Source organism: Quercus lobata, chromosome 8 (genome assembly GCF_001633185.2).
Source record: "Quercus lobata isolate SW786 chromosome 8, ValleyOak3.0 Primary Assembly, whole genome shotgun sequence".
Taxonomy (NCBI): domain Eukaryota; kingdom Viridiplantae; phylum Streptophyta; class Magnoliopsida; order Fagales; family Fagaceae; genus Quercus; species Quercus lobata.
Genome location: NC_044911.1, coordinates 38,311,797 through 38,333,785, shown reverse-complemented (window position 1 = coordinate 38,333,785; position 21,989 = coordinate 38,311,797). Strand labels below are relative to the sequence as shown.

The 21,989-nt window shown below is 33.8% G+C and overlaps 1 protein-coding gene and 1 pseudogene across 1 annotated transcript; one reads left to right on the top strand and one right to left on the bottom strand.

Annotated features, from left to right (window-relative positions):
• Nucleotides 1-7,249: 7,249 nt before the first annotated feature.
• On the top strand, nucleotides 7,250-11,479 carry LOC115956838 (annotated as a pseudogene).
• A 275-nt stretch (nucleotides 11,480-11,754) lies between these two features.
• LOC115958631 (epoxide hydrolase A-like) lies at nucleotides 11,755-16,002 on the bottom strand. The gene is made up of 5 exons (XM_031077059.1): nucleotides 15,856-16,002; nucleotides 15,512-15,726; nucleotides 13,095-13,265; nucleotides 12,728-12,963; nucleotides 11,755-12,178 (listed from the first exon to the last, which is right to left on the bottom strand). Exons 1-5 carry the CDS (start codon nucleotides 15,923-15,925, stop codon nucleotides 11,848-11,850), a joined length of 1,023 nt encoding a protein of 340 aa, XP_030932919.1. The 5' UTR covers nucleotides 15,926-16,002; the 3' UTR covers nucleotides 11,755-11,847.
• Nucleotides 16,003-21,989: the final 5,987 nt, after the last annotated feature.

Genomic DNA, 21,989 nt, shown 5'->3' with positions numbered 1-21,989 from the left:
TTTTAGTTCATTAATATTAGATTCTTAATATTTTGCTCTCAATAACTCACTTGGCACAAAGATTAAAAAACTTAAATGGATAATTATGGTGTGGTTCCTACATAAATTTAGACACATAATGCAAAATTAGATTCTAATTAGGGATGACAATTTTTCCCTGCCCCGCTTAACTTGCCCCTCCCTGCTTCGCCCCATGCGGGTTTTCCCCACCCTGCAAAGGTGGTGGGGCCAGGATGGGGCAAGATTTTAGCTTCGCATCATGGGGCGGGGCAAGGATGGGTTTAAATTTTTTAGACCCACCCCACCCAGCCCCTCCCCTCCACTCCTCGTCCCAGCCCTGCCCGCCCCACGTTGCTAAGGGTTATAATTGTAAAATTTTCATAACCTAAAACTCTACTATTTAAACAAACATATAAATATTAGTTTATTTTATTCTACTCAATGTGGTTCTCTGCCTTTATTTTGTTATATGTTATACTATGAGAATTTTTTATTTTTTATGATTGTCTTGTTAAACACTTCGATATATTATTCAATTTTTTCTAAAAATTGATTTGATTTAATGGGATAAATTTTGTTGTAATTTCAAGTATATTTTTATTAATGAAATAGGTTTCATTAAAAAAATTTGTACTAGTTATAGGGCAAATTAACAAAAAGTAAAGTTTTACAGGGTGGGACGGGGCTTTGCAAGGCCCCAAGGGGCGAGGATGGGGCAAGACAAAACAATGCAAGGCGGGAACAAAGACCTCATCCTTCGACCCCACCCCACCCCATTGCTATCCCTAATTCTAATTTCGAATTCTAATCGAACTTTTTCTGAGCTTTACCTTTTAATATATATAGATTAGTTGGATTTAGAAAATGAAAAATGTTAAGATTAATATAATAAAAAATATGAATATATTGCTTTAGTAAGTTCACAAGAATTTAATTATTTCAACAAATTTAAGCATAATTTTTTTAATTTTTTTTTGCATGAGTTATTAAATTTGATTTTACTTTTTGATTTTTTTCCCTTTTTTTATTCAATTCTTGCATGAGGAAGAAAGTAATATTCTAAATCAATTATACTTCTCCATTTCATAATAAGTATTCTTATATAAATCTTGGAAAAATAATCATTGATTATTATTATTTTACTTAAGCAATGTGATATGCTATAGATACAATAAAATAATTAACATAGTTTCAAATGGTTTAAAAACTACTTAGATAAAAATCCTACTACTAAGAATTCTAGATTTTATTGAAAGAAGTTTCATTATTTATTTCATATTTTGAGTGTAACATTTTATCCCTTGTAGTTTTTTCATAAAACACAAAACCCTCTTAAGCTTTTGATTGTAACAATTAACCCCTTGATATTGTTTTGTGTAAACCATTAATTGTGAAAACTTAATCCCCTAGGGTTCAACTAAACCATAATAATAATTTTCAAAACAATTGATTATGTTTGTCATGGTGAGTTCAATTGAATCACCAAGTAGTAGATATATTATTCTTTTTAAATATAATTTTGTGTCTTCGATTTGTAGGTTAACTTGAGAGAGAAGGTACAAACCCTAGATATACATGAAATGCTCTCACTTTTGTTGTTTAGTCAACCCCTAATGGGACTGATTAAGAATCATGTATCTTGATTCTTGATCAATTGACTAGTTATCAACAACAAGGTTTTTAAACATGAACCGGACCATACAGTCCAACCGGGAAACCCTTGAACTGTTCACTTTCATGGTTCGTTTAAGGTGAAGAACCGTTCCATGCAAAAAAAGCATGGACCCGTCCGGACTGCGGTCCGACCGTCCAGTTCTGTGAACCGTGACTGGTTCACATGATTCAAACAGTTGCCTTGTTTCAAGCCTTAAAATGGTGTCGTTCCATCTTTTTTCCCCCCCTATACGGCGTCGTTTGGAGCATTCTCATTGAACAAATTTAACCCTAAAAACAAAAATCACTCTCAATCACTCTGAAACCCTCGCCTCATTCTCTCAATCACTCTCTGCCTCTTCCTCACTCTCTCAATCACTTTCTCGTCTTTGCCTCTCTCCCTCGTCACTGTCGCAGCTCAGCCCAGATCGCAGCTTACTCTCTCAATCACTCTCTACCTTTCTCTCACGCTCATCTCTGCCTCTCTCCTTCGTCGCCGTCGCAGCTCACTCTCTGCCTCGTCGCCGTCGCCGTCGTTTGGTACTTTATTACCTCTAATCTGCTTTTTCTTTGTTAATATTTGCAAGTTGATTGTGGATGATGATATAGATCTGAAGTGGTGGTGTGTAAATTGATTTGGGTCAATTGAAAATGATTCAAAGTTGGATATTATTAATGTTTTATAAGCAAATAAATCTGGAGTGTTGGATATTAAAGTTCTTTTATGTCGATTTATATTTTTTGTCCAATTTTTGGTACTTTCTCCACCTATGGTACTTTCTCTCTCTCTTTCTCTCTAGCAGAATACTAGGATTATTGATTGGTTCATGAAATATATGTTTCACAACCATTTACATTAGATCCTTGTTTGTTGTATTTAAAAAAAAAAAAAAGTAAATTTCGACAACCTCGTTTGATGTTTTCATTCGACTAATAATGTTTTCAAGTTCCGTGTTGAAAACATTATTGGTAAGCTGATGGGTTGGAACTTTTTTTTTTTTTTTTTTTATTTGGTTTAAAGCTTGGGTTGGGTCAGGATTCGGGTCGACCAAAATTTCAAAACTGACCCAAAATTTGACAATTTGATTTGTTTTATATTTTGGGATTTATTTGTTTAAATTTGTTATTTTGATGTCTTGAGAATTACTTGTGATGAAATTGGAGTATTAGGATTAGACCCAATTGTGTAAATTGTAATTATTTATCTATTAAATAATAGACTTTTAAATAGTTGAATGAAAATGCAATTTATTTATTTATTTATTATTAAGCTTAATAAAATGGCCTCAAACCAATGACTAAACCCAACTCAATTTGCCTCTATGGGAAATGGGATAGGGTTAGGTTGGTTGGATTAGAGATTTCTAAACCCAAGGAGGTAAAGTTGGGATTAAAGTTATCTCGAATTCAATCTGATCCAGCCTATGCATACCCTCTTTGAGTTCATGTGTGTATAAATTGTAACAAAATCAAGTTTCTTTGACTCTATGACTCTGTGTATATTAGTTTGTTAATTTGACTTTGTGTATGAAGTTGTGATTCTTTGACTATCTGTATTTTAAAAATTGATGGGTCTATGCGTGTTTGATTGGTTGTTTAGTCTTTTAGATTAAAATGGAAACAGAGACCGGGTCTACTCCATCACATGAAGTTGATTCCAATGTAGTGGAGTCTAGCTCAAGAGTAAGGGAAAATGTTGATCTGGCTTGGGAACATTTTAGCCTTAGAGCGGATGAGAAGGGACGGAATACTTTTACATGTGTGGATTGTAGGCAAACATATAAAGGTGGGGGTATTGATAGGATGAAAAAACACCTTGCGAGGATAAAAGGTGATATTGGATCGTGTAAAAAGGTTTCTCATGATGTGAGATATCAAATGTTGGAATATGTGAAGGAGTTTGAGTTGAAGACAAAAGCTGAGAAACAACGCCAAGAAGAAATGTTTAGTGTGCCTTCCACAAATAGTGATATGCAAGAAGATGAAGATGTTCAAGAAGTATTTAGTAGTGGGTTGCCTAAAAAACCCATTTTAGGTAAAATAAAGGGTATAAAGCCAGTGGATAATTACTTTGCTCCAAGAACTACTCTAGGAGCTCAACCTGGTCTTAAAAGTGTGTTCCAAAGTAAGGAAAGGGTAAGGCAAGTTGATACGGCTATTGCAAGGTTTCTGTATGACAATTACATTCCTTTTAATGTAGTGAATTCAGTGTACTACCAAAGGATGATTGATGCCATAGTTGCTGCTGGTCCTGGTTACAAAGGTCCATCTTATCATGTTGTACGAGTCCCTTTGTTGAGGGATCAAAAGAAAGAGGTTTAGTTGTTGGTTGAGTCACAACATAGGCATTAGGCAGAAGTTGGATGTAAACTTATGGCTGATGGTTGGACAGATACTAAACATAGGTCCTTGATTAATTTCCTTGTTTATTGTCCTAGGGGAATGGTATTTGTAAAATCAGTTGATGCCTCAGATATTGTGAAGAGTACTAGAAACTTGTTTAAATTGTTTGATGAAGTAGTTACATGGGTTGGTCCAAAAAACATAGTTCACATGGTTACTGATAATGCTTCCAATTATGTATCTACTGGTAAATTGTTGTGTAAAAAGTATAAAACTATTAGTTGGTTTTCTTGTGCAGCACATTGCCTGAATCTTGTGTTGCAGGATATAGGAGACATGTCTCATGTGGAGAGACTCAAAAAACGTGCATCCAAAGTTACAGTTTTTATTTATAATCATGTGGTTTTGATTGCTTGGTTGAGGAAGAGACTTGGTTGGACAGATATCGTACGTGCAGGAGCAACAAGATTTGCTACTACTTTCCTTTCATTTGGAAGCCTTCATGTACATAAGCATGACTTGCAAGCCTTAGTGACTAACAAGTTCTTTGTGGACAATAGATTGGCAAGAGAGTCAAAGGCAAAAGAAGTAGTTTCTATCATTTTGGATAATTCTTTTTGGGATGATATTAATGTTCTTGTCAAGATTTCATTGCCATTCATTCGTTTGTTATGGATTGTTGATTCTGATCAAAGGCCTGCAATAGGATATGTGTATAAGGGCATGGATAGAACACGGTTGGGAATCAAGAAGATCTTCCGAATAAAGAAGCACTTGTACAAGCCATACACCTCAATTATAAAAAACCGTTGGGACAAACATTTGCGTAAAGATCTTCATGCTACTGCATATTGGTTAAATCCCACTTTTCAATATGATGAGGAGAATTTTTGTCGGAAACCAGTAGTAAATATGGTTGTTTTGGACTACATTGGGACAAAATATGATGGTGACAAAGAAAAGGTAATTAAGGAAACCCAATATTTTCGAGACCTTATTGGGAGCTTTGATAGAGTTCTTGCATTGTCAACAAGCACGACCACTCATCCAAGTGAGAAGTAATTAGTTTACTTTAATACTATAAACAAATCTTAATTTTTTTTATTCATGTTGAAAGTTAGTTTTGTCACTATAGTTAGAATAACTAAAGTGATTATTCAATTGAAAGTTTGTTTGTTTATGTTGATTAATATTTGATTACATTGTCTTATGAAAATCAGATGAATGGTGGGAGTTGTGGGGTGCTAATGCTCCAAACTTGCAAAAATTGGCAATTAGAATCCTTAGCCAAACTTCCGTCTCTTCTGGATGTGAGCGTTGTTGGAGTTTATTTGACCAAATACATTCTAAGAGGAGAAATAGATTGGAGCATCAAAGGCTCAATGATCTTGTGTTTGTTCATCATAACTTGCGATTGAGACATAGGTAACTAAATGCTATATCTTGTCATTATATTAATTTTTAAGAAGTCATTTATATAATGTAATTGTTAGTTACTAATTATGTTCAAATTCCAATAATGAGCATGACATTTTATGATGCAAGCTTTACAACAAAAAGTTTAATTTTGACCCCATTGATTATGCAAGTATCGATAAAACTAATTTTTGGGTATTTGTGGAAGAGGTAGACCCATATCTTAATTATGAAGAGTTGGAGAATGCAATTTATGAAGAGGGTGCATATCCAGCAAGTGCAGGGCCTTCTTCTAATATTGAAGGTTAGTTTATATGTAAACAATTTGATAACCTATAGTGATTTTTCTTTTATTTTTTTCAAACTTGTGTAAACATTATAATGATTTTTCTTTTTATTTTGTTCAAACTTGTGTATAGAATCTATAGATGATAGCAGTGAGGTTGAAGGAATTGATTGGGAACACTTGGACAACCTATTGGCCCTCCTCCTGGATTTCTAGGGAATGATGATGAGCATGATAACTATCATGACATTTATGGTTTTTGATCATAATAATTTTGTTTGAACTTTGAAGTTCTATTTTGTATTTTAGAGATAGTTTCTATATCTTTTTGTAAGACACAGTGTGTAACTTGGGGTTTGAAGTTTTATTATTGTTTTTTAAAAATAAGTTTTTATGTATTTTTGGAAGAAACAATGTGTAGTTGTGTTTGTGTACTGTAACTTGGAAAACATTATTATGAGAAACAAGGTTGTACACACACAATGTGTAGTTGTATTATGAGAAACAACGTGTAATTGTATTTTGGATTAACAAACACTATTAATGCACACAGTTTATGCATATAGTGTTTGTACAGTTTATGTTTGGATTAACAATGTTTTATGCACACAGTTTATGTTAATCCAAACACAAACACAAACACAAACATAGTTTATGCACAGTTTATATTTGAATTAACATTGTTTTATGCATACAGTTTATGCATATAGTTTATGCACACAGTGTGTAGTTATGAGAAATAATGTACAGTTTATGCACACAGTGTGTAACAATGTGTAGTTGTGTACTGTATTTTCGTAAGTTTTATGTATTTTTTAGAAATAAGTTTCTCTAAATGAATTAGACTATTTTAGTTAATTTTTCTATTTTTTTATTAATTTAATGTTTTTATATATATTTAAAATAATTATTAAATTAATTATGACGTCATCACGATTCGACCCCGGTTCGACCTCAAAAATCTTGAACCTCTTTCTTTTACGGTTCAATGAACGATCCGGGTTTGAAAACCATGGTCAAGAGGCCATAGCAATTAATCTCGATGGATTGACAAGCTATCGACAAAACTGTCGAGAATCCAATTACTTCCTTTCTTCTTGAGTTATTCTGAGACTAAGGGTCTGTTTGGATACAACTTATGTTTGTTGAAAATTGAAAACACGATAACAAAATAATTTTTAAATGTGTGAATAGTGCCATGGAACCTATTTTTAATGAAAAAGTAGCTGAAAAGTAAAATTTATAGAACCCGTGAACAGTACATGGATGCACTGTTCACATGAGAATAGTCAAAAATTGTGGCTTGAAAAAAAAAAAAAAAAAAAAAAAAAAAAAAAAAAAAAAAAAAAGCGCAGAAGCAAAACACAGATGTGAATCCAAGCAGATACTAAGTCTTGTACTTAAAAACACATTGTTTAACACATAAAACACACGCACTTTTATTCACGATTTCCCAACCTAAAAATATCACCCTTTGGCAATCAATAAAATTAAACCCATTACGATTATAATCCCAAGATTAAAATGATATAACATAACTAAATGAGACAAGACTAAACGAATGACAACTGGTCCCCAGAAATTACTATCTGAAACAAGAACCAAATGTCTTTGATTGTTTTCATACATATCATTCTTGAAAGCACATTATAGAGATATTAACCCTGAAGTCTCTCATGCGAAGATTCAAAATCTAAAATCGTCGTCAATAAAAAGGGCATCCAACCCACCCAAAGACTTGACTGCCTGACAAACTCGAAGGAATCGACCGCCATCTGTTGAAGATCCGATTTGATCAACCTCTCCAATCATCGTAGGTTGAACTATGCTCCACCTGATGAGGTCGTATTAGATCCAAGTTGAACCCAAACCTGATCCATCCCAAACACATGGACAACCTAGCCCACAAATATTTAAAAAATAAATAATAAAAGGGAAAAATTCTAGAATCGTCAAGCAGTTCGACTACAATTAGATTGGGCTGGTCCGGGCCATGTATCAAATCTTTTCGCGATAAGACAAAAAGAACCTCGGAGGTGAGAAATCTTAAAGTCTGCCACGTAGTGCAAAATCTTTTCAACGTGTAGCGAGCTCATGCTCTGATCAGCTCAGCTTCTCAACCTCGATGACTGTGTCGCGGTTCTAAGAAGTCAATCACCTACCTTAGCTCCTCAACTCTTCACCTCTCTCTCTCCTCGTAACGGAGCCACTGACACTGAGTTTTGAAGCCCGAATTGGAGAAAATGGCGGACCGTTTCTTCCCAAACGTAATGCCAGACTTCGTAGCAGAAGCAACAGCTGAAACCCAAGACGAAGAAGGAAAAGAGCCAGTAGTTGTCACCCAAGATTCTCTCATGAAGCTCCTCTCCATGCCTTACTCTTCTCTCTCTCAGCGTTTCAAACGCGCCGCTTTGGACCTCAAAGAAACCGTATCCATCTCTTTTATTTACTCACTACTTTCTTTGTCTCTTATGCCTACCAAGTGTATGTGGATTTGTTTCAGATAACTTTGGAGACGTGGGGTATGACTGGGCAACAAGTTCAAGACTTTACGCTGTATTGTGGGACTCTTGGGATGGCTTTTTTCCTCTTCAGAGCTTATCTACTCACTAACAACCGCAATGATCTTGCTCTCTACTCTCAGATTGTTAAGGCTTGTGACACCGCTTCCAGCGCTGGCCCAACCTAATTTGGGCCTAAGTCGAATATATATATATATATATATATATGGGACTTTTATATATAAATATTAATTAAATAAAATTATTTAATATTAATTAAATTGAGGTTAATTTGATATATTAAATACATAATTTAATGAATAATACTAACTAAAATTAAGGTTAATTTCATATAAAGAATTGAATTTATAGTTGAAAATTTAATTTAACAAAAAGAATTTTTTTTAAAAGAAAATTAATTTATCTTGTATATATAACAATACATAGTTAATTACATTTATAATCTATGATCTTAATTGATGTGTGGCTTTGTACTAAATTAGTTTACTAATATTAAAGTTTCAAACTATTAAGGGAGATTAATCATCATTGATGATTTAACACATTTGCAAAAAAAAAAAAAAAAAAAAATTTAAAGCCTTGTTAGAAATAAAAAAGGAAAATATTAAAAGTACTACAAAATGTTCACAATATAATATAACAATAAGTGAAGGATGAGTTTCAATAATGTAATTAATGAATATTTAAAATTCCTTTTTGTGATTGGTAACATGTCAGTTTGTAAATCTATAATAAAATTTGTGATATCCCTACATCACTAATAATAAAAAGTGCACAATAATTTGAAAAAATTCTTAATTTTTATAAAATTTTGAGCCTTTTACAATGATGTGGGGCTTTTTTTGTAAAGGGTAAAATTTTTTTTGTGGTGGGGGCCTTAGGCCTAGGCCTAAGTTGCCTAGGCCTTGGGCCGGCCCAGACCACTTCTTTCAATTCAAGGCACTCTCCTGACTTGCTCTCTTGCTTTGCATGCACTTAATATTAGTAAGGCTACGGACATAACTTTTTTCATAACAAATTTCACTTTGCTAAAGTGGTTGGCTACATTTAGTGGACATAATTGACACTCATGGAACTATTATTTTTTCTCCGCCACCGCCACTCATAGTTGAACACTTTATTATGGCTTTTTTGGGTGATAGCATGCTCATTTGAGTTAGGGTGCTTTGTGTGATACATTGATGGTAGGTATGTGACTTTTCTATGCGGGCGAGCTGGTGTATGTGCTCTTGGGGCTGTGTTGGCAAAGCATGCCCGTGATGAACAGTTGCTAAATTGCTATTTAGTTCAATTTAGAGAGGTATTCTAATGGCATTTGTTAAATAACAGTTGCATTAATTGGTTGCTCAGAACTTGTTTGTCAGTGTTAACTAATGGTTTGACTTATGAGTATAGATTAAGCTTCCCAGAAATCTTCCTGATGAGTTGTTATATGGGAGAGTTGGATACTTATGGGCATGTTTGTTCATAAACAAACATATGGGCGCAGGGACGATTCCTTCTACCTACACTGTAAGACTTGCATCATGAGTTACTAAACGATCTTGGATATTGTTATTTGTTTCATTAGAAGTGGCACTGATATTCTGGTAAACATGTGTGTAGTGTTCAGTTGTGAATGAAATCATCAAGAATGGAAGAGAATTGGCTAAGAGTGGAAGATGCCCATTAATGTTTGAATGGTATGGAGAAAAGTATTGGGGTGCAGCACATGGATTGACAGGGATAATGCATGTTTTGATGGACATGGATTTGAAACCAGATGAGGTCGAGGATGTCAAGGGCACTCTTAGGTACATGATCAACAATCAATTCCCCAGTGGGAACTACCCTGCAAGTGAAGAGGATATAAAGAGAGATGTTCTTGTGCATTGGTGTCATGGAGCTCCTGGAGTTGCTCTCACACTCGTCAAAGAAGCTAGGGTAAGATCTCTCTGATGGGAAGTTCTTTTCTTTTTGTGCAAACCATTTGTAATTTTGTTTCCCTGTATCCTTGACTGTCAAAGTGCCATGTGTGATTACAGTCGTTGGCGAAATTCATCGAACAACTTAAGGAAGTTCTCACAGTGCTGTTTCATAAGCTTTGCTTTCGCTTTCCACAATCATAGGTTGGGTATCTTCAATTTTGTTTCCCTGTATCCTTGACTGTCAAAGTGCCATGTGTGATTACAGTCGTTGGCGAAATTCATTGAACAACTTAAGGAAGTTCTCACAGTGCTGTTTCATAAGCTTTGCTTTCGCTTTCCACAATCATAGGTTGGGTATCTTCAATAATATAATACCTAAAGCTTTTCTAACTCTTTGTCTTGAACCTTTAAGTAGGTAAGTAATTATATGTTTTTTGACCCCTGCAAAAAGAGGAAAGAGATAAAAAAAGGGGGGGGGGGGGGTGTTGGAAGTTGGTCTGATTGGCTAAGAATCCATGGAGGAATGACTTCCATTTCCGACTAGAATTATTTCCAGTGGCCTGATAATGCATAAAATGTGTTTCATTAGCTTACAATAACTTTATAATTGGTCATTTTTCCTCTAAAGTTCTCCTTAAGACAGTCCTGAGTAGAATGTGTTGAAATTTATTTTCTGTTGAGACTTAAAAATGATAAAGAAGAACCATTTTGTGTTGCATCAATCATGTGGTGACATGGGAAAAGGCATATATCTTTTTTTTATGGATAAGTTAATTAGAAAATGCCGAGGGCATGCAGCCCAGGTATGTCAGTTTTATTCAAGGGAAGACTACTGTTGTAGTTAACTTAATTAAGAAAATGTGTACTGTTGTACTTCTCTTAGTTAGTGAAACTAAATTCTCAGTCTCTTTATCATAGATTGATTTTTTTTTTTTTTCTCAGATCTTTTTTCTTGATTGCGTGTATTGAATAAAAACTGTGTCAAATGCGCAGGTTTTTGGAGATAAGGAATTTCTGGAAGCAGCTGCAGATGCTGCAGAGGTAGTGTGGAACCGCGGACTGCTCAAGCGAGTCAGGATTTGCCATGGTATTAGTGGGAATGCATATGTGTTCCTCTCACTTTACCAACTTACAATGTGGAGTTCTTATGCAGAGCCAAAGCTTTTGCTTGCTTTCTACTTAATAGAGCTCACAAGCTCATATCAGAGGGAAACATGCATGGAGGTGATAACCCCTACTCATTGTTCGAAGGGATGGGAGGTATGGCTTATCTTTTTCTTGACATGATCGATCCCTCTCAGGGTAAGTTTCCGGCTTATGATCTCCAAAAATATTTTTACAATGGAAGGTAGGCCTTATGTATAAAAATTTATTGTGCTTAAGAGTACCTCACATTGTGTAATGTAATGTCATGGGTTCAACCTGCCTACGCCCTCCCTTACCCAAAAAGAAAAAGCAATTCTCCTTATCAGTGGGACTGACTTGATTGAATGAATTCCATTTTAACGATTTTGATAATGTTTCATGGTCTGGTTTGGCCCACCAGAATCAGTGGGACTAACTTGGTTGAGTGAATTCCATAAGCAGGAGTATATTAATCTGACCGAAATTGACACCAAATGACCAAAATGCAAGAAATCCAGCTCCATATGTATTTAAAACCATTTGGAATATCTGTTAAGCTAAGCACATGTAGACGACAAAGTTGCACAAGAAAGATTTAGTCCTCGCTGCCCATGGATACAATATTTTCTAGCATAGATTTTATTCTTACACCTGGGGTACTTATATAGCATCCTCCCCAGGCACTATGTTTTCCGAGGAAGGTGATGATGAACTCATTCACCTGATCTGGAAGTTGCTCTTGGACAAAATGGCTCCCTTCAGGCATGAATATGATATCTAAATCTGGTACAACATGCTTCATGGCTCCACTCCTTATGTAGTCCTCGATCCCTGGGAATTTCCGTACATAATCCTTCTCCCCCATAATCAGCAGCGTTGGAGCTTTGACTATCGGCTCAGTTATTCCACAATCCACATTTAAAGTCCTGCCCAATGGACCAACCAGTCAAATGTATAGTTACCTCAAGCAATGTCATACTTTTGGAACATCTTATTGGTTTCATCAGAACTTTATAGAGTTAGGTGATCTGTTTTCCTAGGAAAATTATACAATATTCTTCTAACTCTAAAGCAATGCTCTCTACTCTCATGTGAATGTTTAATTCAAACATAAATTTAATTAGTGAGACCTATTATTATATGAAAGGAAGAGACATTAGTTTCTTAATACTGAATAATTATTCATTTTTTAGGTGCATGTTGGGATTTTACTACAAAAAAATAAGCCTCATACCCTTGGACTAAAATAATTTGAACTATTTGGTTGAGGTCATGCCTTACCTTACTTCACCCAATTTGACTATTTACATTAATGGAAATCACTATAAGGCCAATGAGAGGATTCCTAATTCATTTTTCTTTACCCAGTATTTGGTTCTTGAATCATAAAGGGTTGGATGGTGTTAAAGGCAATTTCAAAAGTAAAAAAGAAGCTTTCACATTTCTTCCAGCAACTTGGGGGAACTTTTGTGTACCTGTATGGAACCTGCAATGCAAATTGGAATCCAGACTTCTCATATAAGGAAGCATAGACTGAGAGATCTTCCTCGGAGAACCATGGTGGAAGAGGAGCAGAAGGGTCAAACAAGTCCATGATTTCCTGATCCTCGGCTGCAATTGGGACCTCACTTCCTGAGAAGAGAGTGTAGATGTTCCTTACCACTGCTTTGGCATCAAACCGGCCAAAGTCAGCTTCTGCTCGCCCTGGCTCCTACATAAGATCCAGTAATAATACTATTAAATTGAACATTATAGTGCCTGGGGAAATAAGAAAGTAGGAAAAATGCTATCAAGTAAATGACTATGTTTCATGTTTGTGTCAAAAATCAAAATCTATATTACCTGCCACCTAGTTATGTAGAAGCCTTGAGGAAGTTGATGATTTTGGACAGCAGAAGGACTAGGTAACATGAAAGGAATACCAAGTGTTATAACGCCTGACACCCTTTCTGGATGGACCGCTGCTACCATGTATGCTGGTAAAGCTCCGAAGTCCTTGCCAATAAGAAAAGCCTGGCACCAAGAATATCCACGTTGATGGTGTGGGAAATTCGGAATGCATTTTTATAATCACTTTTTAGTGATTCAAACTTAACTAGTTGATAAGTATAGTCAATGGTATCAATGTAACCCAAATAGCATTCCATTCCTGAAGGTGGCAAGAGACCATGGGTTTGATCCCCCTCTACTATAGTGTGTTTGTTTTACCATGTCATAGCAAATAATAACAATGTATGGAAATGCCACAAACAATATTCTTTCTTTTCTTTTTTTTCACGTTAATTTAAAGGAATCTTTATAGTTGACAAATAAAATATTAAATTACCGATTCTTCCAGAAATTTAAACTATTGAAAAATTATAAATTTAATTATATAATCACAGAATTCTAATTTTCCTTCTCACATGTGAGCTCAAACTACCTTTTAATAAATGAGACCTAACACAAGATTTTAAATGGAAAGTAGAGTGAGGAAAACATGGATCGAAGGTCTAGGTAAAGTGGAAGAGGTTAATGAAATTGTTAGCTAGAATAGATGTAGAATATTGTACTTTGTGAAGTTGTGAACTATCTCTTCTTATTTCACTTATATAAGGTTGTTGAGCTAGGAGTAAAAATCATTTATCTCACTTTCAATATTTTAATTTAGAGAAGTGTTACATTCACAATATTTTCACAACAAATTATGCGGTAGTTGTTATTGATTCTAATTTGATCCCACAACTTAAATTACATTTTTATCTACTCATAACAGCCAATAGCAACTTGTTACTTAAAATTTATTGTGAAATATGTTGTGGACATAGTATTTTTTTTTTTTTTTTCATTTGATAAAAAATATGATTTTATCTTTTTAGCTAATATTTGGGCTTAACTTAATATTATTATATTGAAAAAAATAACTTTATTAGTTAAAATTTGGGACTTTTTTTTCTACTTGGGGCCTTAAGTGACCACCTCATTTGCTTCTAATATAAAACTGGCATTGAGTCTAGTCTTAAGTGCACTGAACTTATCTCAAGTGCAAGTTATGAAGCATGAAGTGTAATAATAAATAATTATAAAAAGGAGGATTTTTATTGGTCGAGGTAGTATATGGATGCAAAATACTTAATTTTTTCCATGTGAAACTTTGTCTTAAAGTCTCACATAAATCACTATAAAAATAAAAAAATAAAAAAATAAAGTCTCACATAAATTTGTCGTATTTTTTAGGTAAAATAGACGAAGAATATTCTTTTCTAATCCTATCTAGCTGTCTTTTAAGTCTAACCTTACCGTCGAAATTATATATTATGTAAAATGGATATAAAATATCCTGTTATTGTCAAACTATCTTATTCATAGTCTCACTTGTCATATCTACATTGTTCCAATTGGGACAAATCATTAGTCACATCCTTAAAACTAAAGGTCACTAGTAAGTCTACCATGTGGGGCTAATTCAATTGGTGGTGGTTCAACCAAAAAAAAAAAAAATCAACTGGTGGATGTTGTACAATAGTTGGTGATCACTGATCAGATATGACAATTTGGCAGGCTAGTTTTTGTTTGTATCCTTCGAAAAAAAAATTAAAAAAAAAAAGGCTAGTTTTTGTTTTGTCGGTTATAATAATTTTGAAAATCATTTACATTTGAATAAATCTAGTGTCACACATTTTAACACAACAAATATCACAATTCACTCATATGATAAGTTATGACATCCTTTCACTAATCACAACTCGTCCATCCATGTAACGAGTTGTAACATTTATTGTGCCAAAATGTGTGACACTAGACTTATTCTTCACATTTCCAAAATGACTCTGATTTATAATTTGTTTACAGTTAAGACCCCCCAAAAAGAAAATGCTCTGATTTCAGGATACTGGATCAAATTGGAAGGATTGTGGACTTGTGTATTTGCCTAGAACAACCATAGGTCTTGCCAACCAAAAAGAATATCTGAAAGTTGGGCAACTGGTGGGAAGATTTGTTTGAACCTGGGCTAGATTAGAAGTAAAAATGTTTAAGCTTTGAAGAAGTCTTCGAAATTGAGCAATAATAAGAGTGAGATGCGAAAGACAGGTGTGAAATGGAGAGATGAAAACGAGATTGTTGTTGGAATGGCAATTTAACAAAGTATGAATGGGATTGATCACCTACCCACTAAAGCTGAGAGACCAAAACTAACATAGAAATCTTGCATTTTTTGAGTCATACATTCAAGCTGTATGTATATCTAAAGGGTAAGAGAATTGGGTGGCAGGTACTACCTTATTGATGCCCAGAGAGTCAAGAAGGCCGACAACATCATCAACAAGGTCATTGAAATTTGCTTTCTCTGGCTCCGGTGGCTGGTCAGACAGTCCATAGCCCCTGAAATCAATGGCTATTGCTCGGTAGCCAGCATTTGCAACAGCAATCAATTGGTGCCTCCATGTATACCATATTTCAGGAAATCCATGCAGGAACACCACTACCTTATCACCTGCTCAAACATTCATGATTAGAGAAAGTAGAAAATCAAATTTCGGAAGGATAAAAAGGAAAAATTAAAAACCTATGGAGTTAGGAAATAAAAGAACATGTTCGTATCAGATTCCTATGTCATATATACCACTTCCAATCTGGGCGACATGAAGCTTTAGTCCTCTTACTTCTACATGACTGTGCTGGATCTTTTCCATTTTGGAGAGAGGTGAGAAACAAGGGATAGGTGGTAATGACTAATGAGAAAGTTAATTGTATTGACTATATAGAAAGAGCTGAAAGGCTAAGGAACAGTGTTTATATTCAAGTTTTGGGGATTTTTTTTTTCCCCCAAAATAACACCTATTTTCAAACTATTTCGTTAGCTAGTAAAATAACGTTTTCAAACTATTTAGAAAACTAGCATCTCGAGGCTCACAAACTCGATTTCACAGTTACAACTCGAGTCTCTAAGACTTGAGTTCCATGAAAAATCAATGTGGAACTCGAGTTCTAGACCACCAAGACCCAAATCAAATCCACGAGTTCTAGTTCTGCTGTTCATCAAAAACCATACCAAAATACAACCCCATGAAGACCCAAATCCACAAAGGAGGTCGTTTCCTAAAGAAGAAGAAGAATCTAACCGAACCACGAAGACCCACTGTAGTTTCGATCTCGGCACCAGCCTCTTAGATTGGGTTTGTTGATCTTGGCACCGGTGTCTCTGGTATTGTTGAATAAAACCAAGTGTCTTTTTGGTACCGCAGATAAACCAACCCAGAGAACACAGAAAACGAATCTAGAGACAAACCAAACCAAAAAACAAATCTTTGGTGCCAAGATTGACAAACCCAAGCCACTTTGGTGCCAAGATCGTCAAACCCAAGCCCCTCCGGTGCCAAGATCATCAAACCTAGTGCTTGGAGTTGTTGGTATTGCGTTTTTGTTGCTAGGAGTTGTTGGGTTGCTGCATTTTTTTTGTGGATCTACTTTAGGGAAGACACAAGTTCCATGGAACTTGACTCTGTCATACTCAAGTTCTAAGAGCAAAATCCAGTTTCTTAGACTCAAGATGTTAGTTTCCTAAATAATTTGAAAATGTAGCTAACTAATGAAATTGTTTGGAGATTGGTGTTAGTTTGCAATATTTTCCAAGTTTTGGACTCATGTTAATGCTACAAAAAAACACATTGTTTCATATAAGGGCTTTGATTTGGTCAATTTGGTGAGCTGGTTTTTTTTTATATCAAGTACAACAATTTTAAAAAAAAATATTTATATGCTTATTTTTTTTAGTTTTATTTTTTAATTAAGTAACTACATGGTTAAATCTTAAGAGGGAAACCTAAGAAACAATATCTAAGGTACTGTACCTAATTTTTGTCATTTTTAAATATTTATTTGCTTATTTTGGTTTAGGATTTTTTTATACGAATACAACAAATTGTTACAATTTTTGAGGTGTCAATTCTTTATCTATTTCTATTTCTATTTCTATTAACAATATTAGAAAAAGAACAAAGAGGCTAAGATAGTATTTTGATTTAGTCAAGTTTTGGACTCATGTTTTTGCTACTAAAAAACATTTTGTTTCATACTTATTGGGGGGCTTTGGTTTGGTCAATTTGGTGAGTTGGCTTTTTTTTTTCTTTTTTTTTTAAAAGATATTTATAGGACAAAATTTAATTACAAAATTGACTGTAGCCTGAGGCTACAACCTTACTCAATAAAATAAACATTACTACATAGTTTAAAAATCTAACTATTGAATTATATGTTCTTAACACTCTTAATATACATGTTAAATTTTGTGTCAATCGGATATTATTTATATCTATGATCTATAAGCTTATATTTTATGCATACTTTTAAACTACAAAAACTTTCAATTTAAACAATTTATTGATGACATAACTATTGATATTTAATTTTATAGAAATTTTGCAAGCATGAAGAATAAGAGAAGAACATGTAATCCAATCAATAAAAAGATAGAATAAAGTTGTAGCCTTAGGCTTCGTTTGGGAGTTTATAAGGGAATGGAATGATCATAAGGTTTCGTTTGGGAATTCATAAGAGAATGAAATGGAATGATCATATGGGAATGGAATAGAATGGAATGTATTTAAGTAAGGGAATAGAATGGAAAAGAATGGAATGGAATGGAATTAATTAACCTTGAATGGATGTTTTAAAATAAAGGAATGTAAATGAATGTAAATGAATGAAATGTAAGTAATCTTGTTTGTGAGTAACATAAAGGGAATGGAATGGAATCATTTTATGACAATATTACTATTAGACCTCTATTTTAAAATAAAGGGTTGAATATATAGGGGTATTTTGGGAGTTTTAGTAAAAAAATTCATTAAATCTAATTTCATTCCCTCCCATTCCTCCCAATTTTGAGGGAAATGAAAATTTGAGGTTTTAAGGAAATAGAGAGGAATGAATGTTCCTTCCTACCCATTCCATTCCCTCCCACTTAAACTCTCAAACAAGGGAATTGACTTTCCATTTCCTACATTAAAACTCCCGAACAAGGGAAGGGAAGAATATTCTAAAATTATTTTTTTTTCATTCCATCCTCCCAAACGAGGCCTTAAGCTACAATTAATTTTGTACTTAAACTTTGACCATATTTATATGCTTATTTTGGTTTAGGATTTTTTTTTATATGGATACAACAAATTGTCACAATTGTTGAGGTGTCAGTTCCTTATATCCCAAAATAAAATAATAAAATATAAGACTAGACCAACCACAGCTAAAAATAAAGATATTGTGAAAATTTTATGACATAGGTGTTAGTTTCTTATAGATCAAAATAAAATAAAAAATTAGACTATGATCCACCACAACTGAAAATAAATATATTTTATTGTAAAAATATCGTGACATTTTGTTGTTATCACAATATTTTCACCACTACTAATGAAATCTTATGATTCCTAGAATATTCTATTGTGAAATGTCTAAAATACCTCCACTAAATTTTAATATCCCAAAAAACAATTTTGTCTATTTTGAGTTTTATTTGGTAGTCATGCTTGGAAAGTTCAAATGGTGATATAGGGTGTTTTATTTGTTACCTAGAGAAAGTTGATTTACTAAATTTAAACTTTAGGACCTATAGTTTTATCTAATGGAAACTTCAATAATACGTGTCTTTTTTTTTTCTTTTTCTTTTCTTACTTAAAAGGGTGTTCATAAAAAACAAAGTAATGTAAACATTATAGCTAGACTCATAAAATGTAAAATTGTAACAAAGTATGAATAACAAATTCTTCGTTATGAATAATTGCAGGTATTTAATGAAGACCTCCAATTGCATCATATGCCATCATTAATTACAAAAATTGAAATATTGTGACAATATCTTAGCAAAACTCAATTACTTAGTGTTGGAAGATGATAATATTCGTCATCATTTTTAGAAATTTTTAATGAGTGAATATTGCTTTTAGCAAATAGGTTCTAAGGAATTGTCATGTGGAAAATAGATATTCATATGTTAAATTGTTATTCTAAGTTTAAGTATATGGTTTTATACTTCTTCAAATAGAAGTTCTATCTTAAGTTTCTCACTCAAGAAGCAGCATGTGACTTGCATGTACCACCCAAACTAGTAAATAAAATAAACATGATTCTTGTTCAAGGAATCTGTCTTTCTGATTCTAATAAGTTAAAAAAATAAAAATATAAAATAAAAAGAAAGAAAGAAAAGGGACTTGAAATCTCTTTATCGAAGAAACAAAGCCCATTTGGTGGGAAGCTAAATAGTGTGCTTGCAGAACTGTGGGCTCTCCGGGACGGGCTAAATCTAGTAGCAGCAGAGAAAATCCCTAATCTAATTGTTGAACTTGATGCTTTAGCTATTGTTCACCTGATGCAAAACTCTAATTCCAACCTCTCACTTGAACCCTTACTCACTAATTGCAGCCTTCTCTTGAAGAAATTCCCCAACCTGTGAGTAGTGCATGTATATAGGGAAGCTAATCAGTGCGCGGATGCATTGGCACAAATCGGTAGCGCTAGTGATGTTCCCTTTATTTTGTTTGCTCTTCCACTGCCTGTGGTGGATCAGCTTTGCACCCTGGATAAGGAAGGGGCATTTTGTAAAAGACTCATTTAATTTCTAATGCATTTCATCCCCCTTTTCCCAAAAAAAAAAAAAAAAGCCCATTTGGTTGTACACGTGTACCAAAGACAAAATATCATGCTGGATAATTGCATACTCTTATTTTGAAATATTTTTTAAGATATCAAATCACTATTATTATTATTATTGGGAGAGGGGAATTTGAACTTTAAACTTTTTGTTGAAAATACTACAAAGTGCCAATTGAGCTACAAAACTATTAGCATAAACAATCATATAATGTCTCATATAATATTGTTGATGTATTATAATATTTGGGGAATTGACTAAATTTAATTATATTACATGTCAATAGAAAGAGATGTTAATCAAGATATAAACCAAATGCTTAAGTGAATGGATAAATATATAATTATTTTTTCTAATTTGAGCGTAAAATTATCTTTTATATTCTTCATTGCCTGTAATTAAATTTGCCTTTATTTTTTATTTTTTGCTGTTCTGTGGTTCAATTGTTGCCAAAGAAGTCCAAATTTATTGCATCTTATATAAATCATATGAAATTAATCATTAAAATTTATTTTTCATATTTGCACCACCTTTAAATAATTAATCTATGAAAAAAAAGTGTTTACCTTAGTAATACTTAGTTTAATTATATATCACAAAATTTAGACTACTACTGTGTGTGTATTAATTGTCACTAGTGTGTAACCTCGTGCATATACACAGATACAATTAAAAATAATCACAATTATACAATTTAAATTAGAATTTTTTTAGAAGACATTAAAATTACACATGGTATTAGCTTAAACTTTTTTTAAAACCATATATTTCTAAAATATATAATAGTTTCTCATTATGTATGTAAGGGCACGTTTTGCTTCCAAAGCCCATATGAAATGGACAAAGGCCCAAGGAGCCTAAAACAATGAATTTGTAAAGAGTGGCCTAGAAATTGAACTTCAATGAGTTGGACAACGATCACAATAGGCTAATTGTTACTTGAAAGCATAAACAAACAGTTTTGGATAAGGAAAATCCTCCTTGGCAATGTCCGAGGAAGGTTGTTCTTATGTATTTCTTTTAGACTTAACCACAATTATAGTTCTTAAGTGTACAGTGATTTTTCTACAAATTATCTGATGATCCTTTTCCAATGGGATCTTTCTTCTTTATATTCCCTTTCCTTACTTCATCTCTGCCCTCCATGTGTAGATTAGATCGCTGGCTTGGATACTTATCCCATCAGCACCTTCTTGAAGTCTTTGTAGGTAGCTGTAAGGTTGAATGTTACTGTTCATGTATCACCTTCACATTAATGCGGCCAGGAGGTTAGCTACAGAGCATTTAATGCAATAGTACCAGCTTTCTTCTCAGATATTTTCCAACTCTTTTTTGTCTTATCCCTACCTGATGCTTCTCCTTGCCAGTATGATCGTCTGTTACCTTAATTTTGATGAAAGGTCGGACTTATGACCTCTACTCTGTTTAGCCGAGGAGGTACTTCTCCTCGAACAACATCTCTAATTCCTTATGACCAAACACCTTCCACGGACCGTTGTCCTATAGACCTCCATCATTATTACCTGTCTTCGGACTACTTGATGTCCTCGGATATGGCCCAATACTCATATTTGGGCCCTTTATCCCTAAAATATATATATATATATATATATATATATATATGATAATACTTTGAAAATCAGTAGGCTGGATGCTTCGGGCTTGAATGATTTAAAGGGCCTGAAAAAGAAAAACAAAGAATCAAGGGAGACCAGGGTTAACCAGACACAAACCCTTCGAAAAGGAGTGTTTATATAGTACACGAGGCGATTACTTGTCTCATAACTTCCCTTATCATTGAGGAGGTCGGAAGATTCAAAATTAACTTCCATAATTGCCATGGAAGTTATATTGTTTGATCTTATTTTCTATAACCGTTATTGGTAGCGGTTCATAGTAATGAACCTCAATTTTTACTTGTGCTCCAGAATAAGAATGTGGAGCTCATCTAAAACTTGTATAGAGTTGGGATGTATAGAGGTTGTCCAAACATTTTTATGGACAGACGACCTTGTTGTGGACGAGTACTCCATTCAAAGCTCGTTTTTTATATTCTTGCCCTAGACGACCTTTATGGACAAACTTGGAGTTGGTCTATTTTCTAATAC